This window comes from Rhinolophus sinicus, chromosome 17 (assembly GCF_057876585.1).
Source record: "Rhinolophus sinicus isolate RSI-liver-muscle chromosome 17, RSI-T2T, whole genome shotgun sequence".
NCBI lineage: Eukaryota > Metazoa > Chordata > Mammalia > Chiroptera > Rhinolophidae > Rhinolophus > Rhinolophus sinicus.
The window spans coordinates 108891492-108906839 of NC_142517.1; the positions used below are offsets into that span (position 1 = coordinate 108891492).

Genomic DNA, 15348 nt, shown 5'->3' on the forward strand with positions numbered 1-15348 from the left:
TGGATTCCGCATGGCTGACTTTGGACTCACTGAGGTTCCGTCTGTGGAGCTGCCAGGTCCTAGTCACCTGGGTGGTGCCCTATGAAAGCTCTCGATTGACCAAAAAAATAGCTTCTTGGTTGATGAATGGCAGCTTCAAGGGTATGGACAGAGTCTTGTTGGAAGACTGCCCCTCTGATGGAAGAAAGTAAAACCAAGTCCACAGAGTAACTGAATTACACGCTATGTGCCCCAGGTTTGGTTTTTCATTGGCTCACAGGTGGAGACCGAGGATGTGGTCAGGAAGAAGGGCCATGGAAACCTAGTCTTCTAGAGGGACGCCCACGTGAGCCCGGCCCTCTATAAATTATTGTGGGATGTGAGGGGTGCATTAAAGTAGAATATGCTTACACCCATCAAAAGAATTCCCTTCCAGGATCAGAAAATGATTGGAATTAGCAAGCAAGTATACTGGTGTGCTCCTTTAAGTTGGCCACCTGGGTCCATAAAATGAGTGGATATTTGGAGGCTGCAGCAATGCAGGGACTGTTTGAATCTAGACATACTCCTCTTGCCCCCTGAGGCACAAAATGTCAAGAAGAACTGTCCTGTCCTCCAAGAAGAACTAGAGAGAAATGGTAAATGGCTATCTGCGGCAAATTCCCCAGGGGAAAGTCCTTGCCCACTGCCGGCAAACAGACAAATTGTGGAAGCCCCAGACCCAGCAAATGAAGAGGCATTTCCTCTGGACTGGGTTTTACATGCCCTGCCTACTGCAAGATGGAAATGCTCAGGATACTGTAAGAATCATTAGCACAGCAGATAGTGTGACAATTTGGACGGCTAACTCACATTTCTTCAGATCAAGGAACAGCCGTTATAGCCTGTAATGTACAATAATGGAGAGGTCCTGCATGGAGTAATGGCTAGAGAGAGAATTAGAACTGGCAACTGAAAACACTGGTCATCTAAACCAGTGGCGGGGGGGAGGGGCGGACATGCAGGCATGAGGGGCTGGCTTATATGCCATCATGAGTATGTGCTCACACTCACCATGAGGGGGACCAAGCAAGGGTCCCCCCTGGATAGATTCCTCTGCTTTTCTAGGTGACCTGTGGAGGGGAGAATGGGGGGTGCTGTTATGATGACACAATTCTTCCCACACTGGGAGGACACTGGTATTGTTGGGACGTTTTTTCCTGCGGGCACCGCTAGTAGCTTCCATCCCCCTCCTCCTCTGATAACTTATCGGAGCAATTTCCTGCAAACACAGCAGTTAGAGGCTTTCCCGTCAAAACAAGGTTGAGCAATCACAGCTGTTAGGGACGGACCTCCCTGGCACCCCGGCCAGATTTAACCAATCCCTAGTGTCTCAATAGCAATGGAGCGAATCCCCCCAAACCCGGAGGCCTAACCCTATAAAACAAAGCACCCAGTAAGTGCTCAGTCTTTGGGAACAATCCTGCTGAGCCCACCGGCGTAATAAAGCTGTCTTCTCCCTGATCTCTGCATGCCGCTTGAGTCTCTGGGTCCTCACCACTTTTTCCGCAACATTTGGTTCCCTGACCAGGAAATCCAACCGTGCTGGCCCCTTGTGCCACCGGTGTGGGGTGAGAGGCAGGCTGCGGAGCGACGGGAAGCCTGAGAAGGGTGTAGGCGTGTCCTGCCGATTTTGGCAGACCCCAAACCGGGCCTTCCCCGGGTGACCACGGCCCGCGCCTCCCCAGCTGGACCCGCTGAGAGGGGCGGGGGACAACCAGCCAGATCCTCCCAAAGGACCAGGTAAGCCCCGGGGCCATTTTCTGAGTCAGTCCTGTCCCATGTGACAGAAGGGGAGCCTGATCACCTCCTGGTAGGTTCTTATAACCAACCCAGGCAGGGACACCCATGGGAGGGTGTCAACCCGGTGTGTGAGTGACTGATTGTGTGTCTGATTGTTTGCTTCCCTGGCCTTGGCTATGAAAATCTGAGTAAGCTTCACCCTGAGTCTCGCAGAGCGTCATTTGGCATAACGGTGATTCACTCCACGGAGTGGCCTGGTCTGTAAATTGTTCTGTACACTGTAGCCAAAGATGCTCCTAAGTTCCCGTGAGGGACGCCAGCAGGGCAGCACCTGCGTAAATCCCCCTCCCCACTGTCTGCGACATCGTACACTATGGGAGGGAAGCAAAGTCCTAGACTGCATGTTAAAGAATTTTAGAAAGGGTTTTGGTAGAGATTATGGAGTCTGTATGACCCCAGGAAAAATTAAGAACCCTCTGTGAATTAGAATAGCCCACTTTTAACGTCAGTTGACAGCAGAGGGAACCCTAGACGTGGCCGTTGTCCAACGCGTTTATATTGTGCTGACCAGCAATCCTAGTCACCCGGGTCAGTTTCCATACGTTGACTCCTGGTTGGAAATTGCCAGGACCCTTCCACCTTGGGTACGGTTCTGCTCTAGTAAAAAGGGACAGTGCCGGATTCTCGTAACCCAGGCTCCGAAAGAAACTCCTAATGCCCCTCCGGACAAAGCCCATTCACCAAGAGGACACAAGAAAACTCCACTGAATGCTTGAGGACAGACATCTGAGTGCCAGAAAAACATTCCGGGGAGCCGCGATCCAGTGTTTGGGAAGCGCGGAACAGGGGCGCCCTCCCCGAGACGCAGGCGCGGGTGGCGCAAGCTGGGAGCACAGGGCTCCCAGGGCATGTGCTCCGGGCAATATTGTCCCTTTTTTTGCCTTTTCAACACCCACAGCGTTTCTGCGGTGGAAGCTCAGCGGGCCTCGGGGTGGAGGGAGAAACCCGAGAGCCTTGAAGCAGCGATAGGGGCACTGCTCCCTGGGCGCTCAGGGGTCCCTGCTCCCTGCTCGGCCGCCTCTGAGGAAGCCCGCTGGCTCCCCACTTCTGCCGCGCCCCACGCGCTCCCGTGCTGCGAACCTAGGCGAAGCCGAGGCCTGAATGTTGCCACCAGCAGGCTCGTCCCCAGCTTGGCTTGCGGACCCGAGAGCACCCCCAGCGGCCACCCCAGCTGCACCCGCGTTCCAGGAGCGCAGCCTGGGCCTTGCCCAGTCCCCAAACTACAGTGAAACCAATTTTGTTTGGGCAATGCGAGAGAAAAGGAAATAGGGAGAGACACAGGAAAAAGGCTTCTTGAAACTCAGAGACTTGCTCGGAAGAGCCCCGGCTTTAGGCCTACCCAATACGGAAAAACCTTTCTGCCTATTTATCCATAAAAAAGACAAAACTGCATTGGGGCTCCTAACTCAAACAGTTGGGCCCTAGAGGAGACCTATCGCTTACCTATCCAAAAGACTGGACCCGGTCGCTTCCAGATGGCCCCCATGCCTGCGGGCTTTAGCCGCTACAGTACTCATCAGGGAAGCTGACAAGCTCAGCCTCAAGCAACAACTCACAGTCAAGGTTCCCCATTCTGTAATTAATCTCATAAACTGTCAGGGTCTGCGATGGCTCTCCAACGCCAGGCTCACCCAATACCAGGGACTCCTTCTGGAAAATCCTCACATAAGCCTCCAGACTGTTCAAGCCTTAAACCCAGCGACCTTCCTCCCCACAGCTGAAGGCGAGCCTGAACACGACTGCCTAGAAGTCTTTACTGAGGTCCATGCCACACAGCCGGACCTACAAGACTCCCCTCTGCAGGACGCAGAGGTTACACTCTATACTGACAGCAGCAGTTTCCTGCAGGGTGGGCTGCATAGAGCTGGCTACACTGTGACTACAGCCTTGGAAGTTCTGGAGGCAAAGGCACTCCCTGCCGGGTAGTCAGCCGAACAGGCCGAACTCTGGGCTCTCATATGGGCACTGCAGCTCTCAAGTGACAAAAAGGCCAATATTTACAGACTCCAAGTACGCTTTTGCCACCGTGCACATACATGGGGCCATCTACAAAGAACGTGGCCGCCTCACGTCTGAAGGGAAGACCATCAAAACAAAGGTCAAATCCTACAGCTACTGGAAGCTGTTTGGGCACCCCAGCGCCTAGCCATCATCCACTGCCGAGGACACCAGAAAGGGAACGATGAACCGGCTACTAGCAATCGCCTTGCCGATCATGCCGCGAGGGCAGCCGCCCAGGACACAGACGCAGCCATCATTGCTTCCACCACACCAGCCTCGCCAAGCCCTACCTACACCGCAGCAGAAGACAGCTGGGCACAGAATGAGGGGGCCACCCGGCACCCTCAAAGTTGGTGGATACTGCGTGCTGGCCACTTATTCATATCGGCCGCCCTCGCTCCCCGCATCATTTCGGAACACCACTCTACCTCCCACCTAGGGAAGATTGGACTTGAAAGGCTGCTAGCCAAAAACTTCTATACAGCCAGACTCACAGCCCTATGCCGCTCTATCACGGAGCGCTGTGCTACCTGTGCTGAGCACAATCCCAAGACCGGACCCACCCCATCACCTGGGGTCCAACGAACAGGATCTGCCCCTTTTGAGGGTATCGAGGTAGACTTCACAGCAATGACCCCTCACCGATGGACAAAATACCTTCTTGTCTTAGTCTGTACCTTCTCGGGCTGGGTAGAAACCTTTCCCACCTGAACCAGAGAAGTCACCAAAGTTCTCCTCCGCGAAATCATCCCATGGTATGGGCTTCTCCTCACCATTCACAGCGACAACGGACCAGCCTTGTCTCAGATGTACTACGGACTCTGGCCTTGGCCCTCAATGTCTCCTGGAAGCTTCAGACGGCCTACTGACCTCAGAGTTCAGGGAAAGTAGAGTGCATGAACCATACCCTCAAAGAAACATTGTCTAAGCTATGCCAGGAAACCTCCCTGGGATGGACGGACCTACTCCCCTTAGCTGTCCTCCGCTCCCGGTTCCCGGTGTACTCCTAGAAAGGATGGTTTTTCCCCATTTGAAATTCTCTGTGGCCAGCCTCCCCCGTTGCTATCATCCATCCCAGGCAACCTCAGAGTAGTAGGTGACTCCCAGGTCAGCTTATTGCGCTAGGAAAGATCCTTACGAGCCTGCACTCACGTCTACTAGAAAGAACTCCTGACTCGTTAGGGACCACCGTCCATCCCCACCTTCCAGGTGACAAGGTCTGGGTCAGAGATTGGAAGCGTGAGCCCCTCTGCCCAGTATGGACGGGCCCACACACAGTAATCCTGTCACCCCCACTGCTGTTAAGGTCTCCAGAATCACACCGTGGAGTCACCACTCCTGAGTCAAGTGAGCAGAGTCGGACCAGCCTGCCTGGACTTCTCATCCAGTGCCGGACGAGCCACTGAAGACCACGCTTAAGAAGACCACCTGAATAACAGTTCTCATTTGTACCCCCTTAACCATTGTCGCCCTCTGCCTGCTGACCCTTCTGGCCTCTCTTTTGCTCATCTCTGCGACCCCACCTGATTGGACCCCCACCCAGAGGGGTCTCCTCCTGTTCGGATTTCTGCTATGGGTTTCTCCTCTGCTCATACTCACATGCCTGCAGCCCTCTGGCTCTTAGGTCTCCTTTGCCTTTCCCCCTTAAGTCTCTCCTCGAAGTGTCCCTGCTTCCGGGGGTCTGGAACAAGAGCCTCAGGTCTCCCAGTCCCCCTGCAATCTCTTCCCCCGAGGGTCTGTCTGCTGGACCTACTTAGCCCAAGCCAGGTCCTCCGATGGCGGTGGAGTCCAGGACACTGCCCTCCACGACATTGCGGTGGCCCGGATTACTGTGATGGCTCGGGCTGCTCCCCCCCAGCCCCGCTGCCGTGGCCTCGGCCTGACTTCCCTCTGCAGGGCCACACTCCCGGATACCCAGGACCCTGCCCGGCGGCTCAATGCTTCCATTGGCTCCAGCCCGATCGGCGTCCCCTGACTCCTGCCTCGAACTTAACCTGTTATCTGCTCCCAAGCCGCGCACAGGCTCCCGACCCCCGCTGCCAGAGCTTTTCTGCACCTTTACCCTTCTGCACTTACCCTTCTGCATTTTCCTCTCCTATGAAGGTGGCTTACTTCTCAGATGCCGAGGTGCTAATGACACTGACACTGGCTGCATCCTCACCTTTATAATCCCCTCTGCCTCCCTGTACACTGACTGACTCGCAGTTCTAGTCTCGGATTTCCCCTTCTCATCGTGCCCGTCAGGCGGCTGTCATCCCTTTCCTCATAGGTGCTGGCATCTTTACAGGGGTTGCCGCTGGTGCCTCCGGCCTTGGGACTTCCATTGACTTTTATTACAGACTTTCTCAAGAACTCAATGATGACATGGAGCGGGTTGCAGACACTCACGTCACTCCAGACCCAACTCTCCAGCCTGGCGGCAGTCGCCCTCCAGAACCGGCGAGCCCTAGACCTGCTCACGGCCAAAAAGGGTGGGACCTGTCTCTTCCTCCAAGCAGACTATTGCTACTACGTGAACCAGTCTGGGATCGTCGCCACCAAGGTCCGTGAGCGCCGGGATCGCATACAGCACCGTCGTGAGGAGCTCGCCTCCTGGGAGTTTGGCTCTCAGTCCTGGACTTCCTGGCTCCTCCCTTTGGCAGGTCCCTTGCTTGCCATTCTCCTCCTTGCTACCATCGGCCCGTGCATCTTCGATGTCCTTGTCCGCTTCATCGAAAGTACCGTCTCCAGTCTGACCACAGCCCGCGTCCTTGCCCTACGGGGCTATCACCCTCTCAGTTTAAATGATGATCTTCAGGATTCCCCTTCGATCCTCACAGGGGGGAATATGTTGGGATGTTGTATCCTGTGGGCACTGCTAGGAGCTTCCATCCCCCTCCCTCCTCCAATACCTTATCGGAGCAATTTCCTGCAAACACAGCAGTTAGAGGCTTTCCCGTCAAAACAGTATTGAGCGATCACAGCTGTTAGGGACGGACCTCCCTGGCACCCAGGCCAGATTTAACCAATCCCTAGCGCCACAATAGCAATGGCGTGAATCCCCCCAAACCCGGAGGCCTAACCCTATAAAACAAAGCGCCCAGTAAGTGCTCAGTCTTTTGGGAATAATCCCGCTGAGCCCGCGGGATAATAAAGCTGTGTTCTCCCTGATCTCTGCGTGCCGCTTGAGTCTCTCGGTCCTCGCCGCTTTTCTGCAACAGTATGATGATGCTCCCTGCAGCTCCCCCCACCCCATATCATCTCAACTTTCTCTTTTCCTATCTGATGCCATTGTCACAGGACCAGGTATACAACTGTGGATACCAGAAGCAGGAAGGATTCCTAAGCAAAGAACTGTAACTAAACTTTTAAACCTTGATGTCATAATTCCTAAAGGCCCAAGGAGGTAGACACTGCTGTCCCCTCATCCAGCAGAATCTGGGTTGACAGTGTACAAGGTCTGACAACTAAGTTTGCAAACTTGCCACCGTGCACTTACATTGGCAGCACTGTACAAACAGCTCGGTAAGGTTTCATAACCTTGGTTTATCAATGTCTCACAGGTGTGTTGGTGTTGATGTGTGGCGGTGTCTTGCTGAGTGGTGTTCATTATTCTTGTTGTGTGGTTTTGTGTGTCATCGCGAGAACATCTGAGCTTGAATTAGAGCAATGGACAAACATCAAATTTCTTGTTAAAGTTGGCAAGAGTGGAAGTGAAATCAAGGACATGTTATTCCAAGCTTATAGGGATAATGCCATGAAGACAACAGCAGTGTACAAACAGATTAAATGTTTTTTTCTGAGGAGAGAGAATGTGTCACTGATGAAGAGAGGTCAGAGCGGCCAGTAACAAGCAGAACTAGTGAAAACATAGCAAAAATTCATCAAACTGTGCATCAAAATCATCGGCTGACTGTGAGAAGCATAGCAGACCAAGTAAACATCAATAGAGAAACAGTTAGGAAAATCTTAACTGAAAATCTTGGTATGAGAAAGGTGTGTGCAAAAATGGTTCCAAAGGAGATCACTGATGAACAAAAGCAAAGGAGAGTCGAAGTTTGCCAGACCTTTTGGCAAAGATGATGTTTTGGGCCATGTTACCACCAGTGATGAAACATAGGTGTACCAATACGACCCTGAAACAAAGCGTCGAAGTACACAATGGAAGTCAACCAATTCTCCACGACCAAAAAAGTTCTGTCAGTCCAAATCAAGAGTCAAAACGATGTTGCTAACATTTTTTGATATCAGAGGGATTATTCTTTATGAATTTGTACCAACTGGACAGTTAACCAAGTTTACTATTATATTTGGAAGTGCTGAAAAGGCTGCATGAAAAGGTTAGACAACCTGAACATTTCGGCAACAATTCATGGCTCTTGCATCACGACAACGCACCAGCTCACACGGCACTGTCTGTGAGGGGGTTTTTAGCCAGTAAACAAATAACTGTATTGGAACACCCTCCCTGCTCACCTGATCTGGCCCCCAATGACTTCTTTCTTTACCCAAAGATAAAGGAAATATTGAAAGGAAGACATTTTGATGACATTCAGGACATCAGGGGTAATACGACGACAGCTCTGATGGCCATTCCAGAAAGAGTTCCAAAATTACTTTGAAGGGTCGACGGGGCTCTGGCGTCAGTGCATAGTTTCCCAAGGGGAGTACTTCGAAGGTGACAGTAGTGATATTCAGCAATGAGGTATGTAGCACTTTTTCTAGGATGAATTCATGGACTTGTCAGACTGCAATGCAGCTGTACTAGCAGCCTGCTGGCTGAGATGGCCCACCAGCTCTGGGTCTCTAACCCAAGCCTGGAGGGACGGGAATGGACTGAGAGGGAGGCACCTTCTAGGCTGCCTGCACCTGGACCGGCACAGGGCCCAAACCTCACATCCCTTCCAGTGCTGGAAGGACGGGGGTACAAAGGGAGAAAGCTGAGGAAAACTGAATAAAGGCGTTATGGATGAGGGAAATCCAAGAGTGCATTTACTCAATATTACATTAACATCTCAAGAGGGCTTGGAGAGAGATGACGTTGTCTCTTAGCTTGGTTATTCCAGATGCCAGAAAGCGGAAGCCAAGCCCACTCCTGCTGTTGGAACCTGACAAGGTCAAATGGAAGCTGCAAACTGGGTGACCTTGACGCAGGAGACATTTTGGTTATGATATGATGGTGAACTGGAAAATTGCTAATATCAGAGTGGGTCCCCATCTTAATTTTCAGGTGACACCTACCTACTGCAATATGGTACAGCACTGGCATTGTTGGTAAGGTTGTACTTACACCGATGGCCAAAAGTGCTGGAACATTGAGTTAGAGTCTCTGCAGAATGTAATACTGATGGAAAATGGCCAGCCTAAGGAACCATTAGCTCGTTTCTATGCTAAATATTCTGCATAAGTTTATCATAAGGCACAAACAGCTGATCAAGAGGGGTGATAAGTAACACTAAATGTAGATGCCCAAATATGATCATCCTGTAAGAAAGCCTAGGCCAGAGGCAAAGGGGCTGGCCTTCTCTTACCTGAAGTCTGGTTGCCCTCGGGTCTTACAAGGTGCACTCTAGGCCCCTAGAAAGTCCTGACTGGAGTATCTTTTTTTCTTTTTTTTTTTTTACCTGAAGGCACTGGACAGTCTAAGAATGTGGCTTACGATGGGGGCTTTGGGACACGCCTTATCAGTTCTGATCTCCAGAAAGGACTGGACACTAAAGGTCAGCCACGCTGACAGTATGTGACCAAGATCTAATAAAAACACTGGGAACCAAAGGACCCCCCCACCCCGGCTGGCATGACTGTGTGTGAACTGTTATCCATCATGCCAGGAAGAGTGATGTGACCTGAGGACATGGAGCCTGGTATCTGGAAGGGTGGTTGTGGGGACCCCCAAGCTTGTGTCTGGCATCTGAAGTGAGGACAGTCTCTGGGGACTGTTCTCCCAGACTGTACCTTGCCAAACTCCTTGCCCAAAATTCTAGAATCACTGAACCTTGGAAACTACAAGACCAGAAGGAAAATTGTTTTCTAATAGCCTCAGGTGAGCTGGCACCAAGCTGGAGGCTTCATGTGTGTGCTGATTCTGTCGGCATGACAGCCCTGTGAGGGAAGAAGTGTGGGGATCCCCTCCACTGCTGAGGCAGATGAAACCCAGGGAACTGATTTCACTCACCCGAGGCCCCACCCACCAGGAGTGCCTGTGAACTGGGGGAAGGACCCAGGACTCGGTGGAGTCTGTGGAGGCCTGCTGGGGCCTCTGCCAGCCAGCCAGGGTCTGCCCATGCCTTGCTGGTTAGTCAACCTGCCTCTTGAATGGAAGGCTGTCCCCTACTGGCCCATGTCTGACAGAATTGCTAGCTCGGGTTTTGAAAAGCAGAAAAACAGAAAGAAGAGAGGCAGCAGCCAGGCCAGTGAGAAAGTCCTGGCTTCGGCCACAGGCCCCTGGGGCCAGAGCCAGTAGGGAGCAGGGGGATAAAGGGCCCGAGATGGTGGGCCTTCCACGGCAGGCGTATGGCCATAGGCTTTGAGGTTGGCTCTTACCAGTGATTAAAAGTTTTAATCAATCACCACATCTTAAAATTGGGAGATTTTAAAGCAAAACATACTTTGGGAAGTTGTCTTGAAGAATGAGCACATCTGGCCACCTGTGCCCAGGTCCCCAGAAGGCAGCAGAGCTAGGGCTGCAGATCACCACCTTCCACACAAGGCATGCGCTCCCAGTTTGCCTCAGTCTCCAGCAGGCCCGTTTTTCTCCATTTTTGACCACCACACACGAGCCAAAGCTGGTGGCACTGTGGATGTGCACACACACACACATGCTCTGCTATTTTGTGACACAAGTCTTCCCTTCCCCAGGTGCAAAGCACTCTGACACTTCTTTCCTATTTCATTTTTTAAATGCTGGCTGCCATCCATTACACACACTATACACAAGGCCCACGGAGTCACATGCTGCTTACTGCCTGAAAGCCACTGGCATGAAAAAATAGCCAAGGGCAGTGGCCAAAGCATGCGCTTGGGGGCCTCACACCGAGGTCCAGATGTCCACGTGGACCATGGCATGAGCTGTCCCCTCTCAGCCCTCCATGCCCCCAGTCGTCTTCCTTTGCCGGAGCCTGAAAGTCCCAGAAACCTATCGTGGAGAAGAAAGATGGATTCTCTCATCCTTCAGGCTCCTGTCCAAGGCCACTGTCTGACCTGACCTACTCAGGCCTCCAGGAGGGACCAGCACTGGAATTCCTGAACAATATCCAAAGTGACACCCCAGACAAGGTCCATGTTTGGGCAAGGAGGAGAGGGAAGAGGGAAACGGGGGAGGAGAAGTGGTAAAAGAAGAAGGGATTGCAAAGCCAGGATCTGTTTACACTGCGATGCTTTCACCCGCAAGGGAAACTCTTGGTGTGGAGCGAATTCCTTGAGTAACACATCAAGGAAAGTCATAATGAACAAACCGAACCACTGTCCAGGCTGGGGAACCTGGGACATTCAGATACCATTGTCAAACTCAAACACTTTACAAGGTTTTTTTTTCTCTTTTCTCACTTTTTTAGTTTATAACCCTTTTGTATTATTTGAAAAAATTTTTGCATTGTACGTGTACTACTTTTATAATTAAACAAAAACACTTAAAATGATTTTTTAAAAAAGTAAAGTACTAATCACAGTGGAATGTGAAATGGAATATCAACTTTGGGGACAGGTCATCCAGTTGAGTTCAAGAGCCCCAACGTGGTCGCTGTGTTTCCAGTCTTTGGTCATCAGCCGGCCTCTGGTCGGCCCCCTCTACCCACAGGGCACCGGCAGTGACCTTGAACTGCTCTCAAAGCTTCCACACACCTCCCGCCACCAAGCTCCTCCCCGTGGGGGTGGGGACATAGGACAGGCCCAGGAACCCAGTCAGCAAAATTAAGTTACTTTACAGAGTTAGAGTAAAAACTGCCCGCGTAACCGGGGCCCCTCAGGCAGTGCTGAGCGCTGGCAGGTGGTGTGGGGGTGGCGCTGGGGCCAGCGGGAGGACCCTGGGTCCTGCGGCCCCGCAGGGCACTCAGGCGAGTGCCTTACAGGGCAAAGGTGGTAAAGAAGATGTGCATCTTGACCAGGAAGATGGTGACGGAGCCCTGGCGCCAGAGCTTCATCTCCACATCCAGGGCAAAGTCCCGGGGCTCGCGCACAGACCGCTGCAGGTAGAGGACGCCTGTGTAGGCGTTGAGCCGGCGTGTGCCGAAGTAGCCCTCTTCGTTGCCCCTGGTGATGGTCAGGGTGATGGTGTCCCCTGCGAAGGCGGGCACCGGGCTGATGCGGAAGATGTGTGCTGGCACCAGGAGGCCGGTCTGGAAGTTGAGCTGGTAGTACGTGATGCGCGAGGGCGAGTTCTGGCACTCCAGGAAGTCGTGGCACGTGGTGCGCTCACACTTCCTGTGGGGTGCAGGGGCGTGGTCAGCAGGCCTGAGGCCTTGCACCCACGCACCCACGGCCCTCCCACCCTGACGTCCACCACTGCAGACAGGGCCAGCTAGCCCCAGCTCTACCTCTAGAAGACTTGCAGCATCTGCTAAGTCACCTCACCTCTGTGGGCCTGTTTCCTCATCTGCAGGATGGGCTGACAGCCTCATGGTTTCATTGGAAGAGGGTGAGTTTGGCAACATGCAGCACTTAGCACAGTGCCTGGCAACCTGCCAGCAGCTCTCCTGCACCAGACGCTCCTCCCTTCCTCTTTTCTTTTACTTGCACACTGCCCATCTGCATAGATACCCTGGCCAGGGTGTTCTATTGTTTCAATCATTTTTCAAATTCCTTTTCTTCCATTCACTGACTGCTCCTGAGCCATTTCCTCCTCTGACTTGGGATGCCTTGCCCTTTCCCAGGTGGAAGCCTTGAAACTTAGCCATACTAGATGAGGATGGTCCCCACTGGGGCCCAAGGCCTCAATTTTTAAGCACAGCAACAACCGGGTCTCTTCCTGGCCCTGAGCCACTGGCATCTCCATCATTAAATCAGTGGAAAAGCTCACTGCTTCCAAAACAGGATGCTGTGTAGGAACCAGGGCTCAGCAACTCTTGGGATCTTCTGAGCAGAGTTCCCCGACTGGCAGGCCACAGCCCAAGGCCATGCAGGGTTGGGGTGGGCACGACACTGCCCATGCAGCACTGCCATAGCACTCATTGCATGCCACACACTGCACTAAGCACACCCGTCTTCACTCATCTGGTGTTCACTGCCACCAGCAGGGGTGCCGCTGCTGTCAATCCCACATGGCAGTCGGGTCAGCTGAGACCCACTCTACTCCCTTAATGTCCCAAGAGACGTGCACATGGACATCCCCGAGCAGTGTGCTGGCGAACTGCCAACAGGGTGGTGGCTAAATAAATTATGGTGTGCCCACGCTAGGTGATGCCATTCAAGGCAGGCTGTATGCACAGACGTGAAAGGGAGCCAGCTGCGAGGCAGAGAAGGCAAGCTTTGAAAAACTGCATGCCTCGGTGTGACAGCACAGCCAGGTACGATGTATGCTCAAATAAGAGAGGAGAGGGACACACGCCAACCGGTCAGCAGTCATGGGGACGGGGCAAGAACTTTTGCTTTGCACACTTTTACTGTTTGAATGTTTTTATAAGCATGTGTCTCTTTTGCAAAGGGCTGTTGCTCTCTCTCTCCATGACCTGTGCTGGGGGAAGGCAAGTCAAAAGCAGCCCCATGGAAAAAAGCCCACACAGTGAGTAGCTGAGGCCTCCTCCCTCGACTCATGTGAGTGGGTGGCAGGATCCTGGAGCCCCATGAGACCCTGAGCCAGAACCACCCAGCGAATCTGCTCCCGGGTTCCTGACCCTCCAAAACGGTCTTGTTAAGATGCTAAGCGTTATGATAATGTGTTATACAGCAACAGATAACTAATATGGTGTGAGTGTGTGTGAGAGAGCAAGAGGGACTGAGATTTTCTGCGAGTCTTCTTCCCTTCATTTTCTATACTCTAAACTTTCTGCAAGGTGCTTTCATTTGTACCACTTGTGGTCAGACCACAGACCCGGCAGTGGGGGCGGGTGAAGAGCAGGAGGCGGTGAAGGGAGAGGCCACTGGTCACTTAGCCTCTCCCCTGGACCCAAGGCTGGGGTGGGGACACTCACGTTTCGGAGACTCGGATGTAGTTTGGAGGGCACTCGAAGCGCAGGCAGCGGAAACTGCCCTGGATGTTATGGCAGGTCTCAGCCTCAGAGCAGTTGTGGGTGCCCAGTGCGCACTCGTCCAGGTCTGAGGCGGGGAGAGAACGGTGATGGGAGGGATGCCCCACACTGGGGACCCTAGTCTAAACCACCCAGACTGCAAGAACATAGCTCACAATTCTATCCTGTGCCATTGTCGGCTCCACACCCAGCAGCCAGAGGCCCTTGCTTTAAAATGTAAACCTTCGTTTGTCATGTTCTCTGAGGGCTTCTCATGCTCCCCAAAGAAAAACCCTGGTCCCTCCCTTGGATGCGTAGCCTTTGCTGAGCCCATGTGCTGCCACTCAGGCTGTCGTCTTGCTGGACCCCTCCTGCTGCCCCAATGCCCCACCCTTCTCCCACCTCAGGCCTTTGCACATGCTGGCCCCACTGCTGGAACTTTCTCCACATCTTCCCATGGCAGGCTCCTTCTCGGCTTTCAGGTCTCAGCTCAGGATCGCCCCCTACAGGATGCCCTCCCTGATCGCCCTGCAGAGTGGCTCTCCTCCATCACCTCCCATCCCATCCTACTTGATTCTCCTACCTTTCGTCCTGCTCTCAGACACACCTATTTGTTTGTCTGTTGTTTCCACATCCCCCTCCTCAGTGTGAGCTCCAGGCGGGCAGGAGTATGTTTCTTTCTCTGTCCTGTGCTGTCCCAGCACCCAGCAGAGTGCCTGGCGCAGGCAGGTGCCCTACACATACCGGTGGATGGCAGTGCAAGACCCATCACTAGTAGATGCAGACTCTGACATACACAGCCTCAAATGCCCCCATAAACACACAGGCCCACTCACGCTTCCTGTGCACTCACATGGACAGGCGTACGCATATGCTCACAGAGCACATGCATATGCTCAACACACCCACACAGAGGCACATGCACACACACAAGATACTGAAACCTACACACACGCTGTGGATGGAAAGGTGCCACACACTAAAGCTGACAGGCTCAGGAAAGGCCTGCATGGCGGGCCCTACAAACTCAGAGACTGAAAGTAACCACACAGGATGGTCTGAACAGAAAAATTCCTAACTAAAGTGCGCCATGGCCGGTAGTCACATCCTTGGCCTATAGTTTTCTTGGCAAAGGACAGTCTTTACCCTAAGGGAGCCTGTCTGTTGTCTTTTTGCATCTAAGATAACACACCCTTGGAACGTCAGAGTAATCCCCTTTTCTGGACCCCTCAGAGCACAACCCCCCTCACCAGAGCAGGAAACTACAAAATCCCTCATTGTTGTCTTGTTCCCCAAATACCATCTCTATGTGCTGTAAAATGTTGATTATTAACTGTCCTGTATCCACCAATGGAAAAGAAGTCTGTGTCTCTCTGTTTTACTTTTT

General features: G+C 52.7%; 1 protein-coding gene across 2 annotated transcripts in view; it reads right to left on the reverse strand.

Moving 5' to 3' along the window:
* Window positions 1–11435: 11435 nt before the first annotated feature.
* Window positions 11436–15348, reverse strand: part of FBLN2 (fibulin 2) — a 100927-nt gene continuing 97014 nt past the window's right edge. For both annotated transcript variants that reach the window (XM_019718395.3, XM_019718394.3), the window contains 2 exons: window positions 13926–14049; window positions 11436–12219 (listed from right to left, as the gene is read on the reverse strand). In XM_019718395.3, the coding sequence (XP_019573954.2) occupies window positions 11862–12219; window positions 13926–14049 (482 nt within the window). In that variant the 3' untranslated portion in view covers window positions 11436–11861. The remainder of the gene's footprint in view (window positions 12220–13925; window positions 14050–15348) is intronic.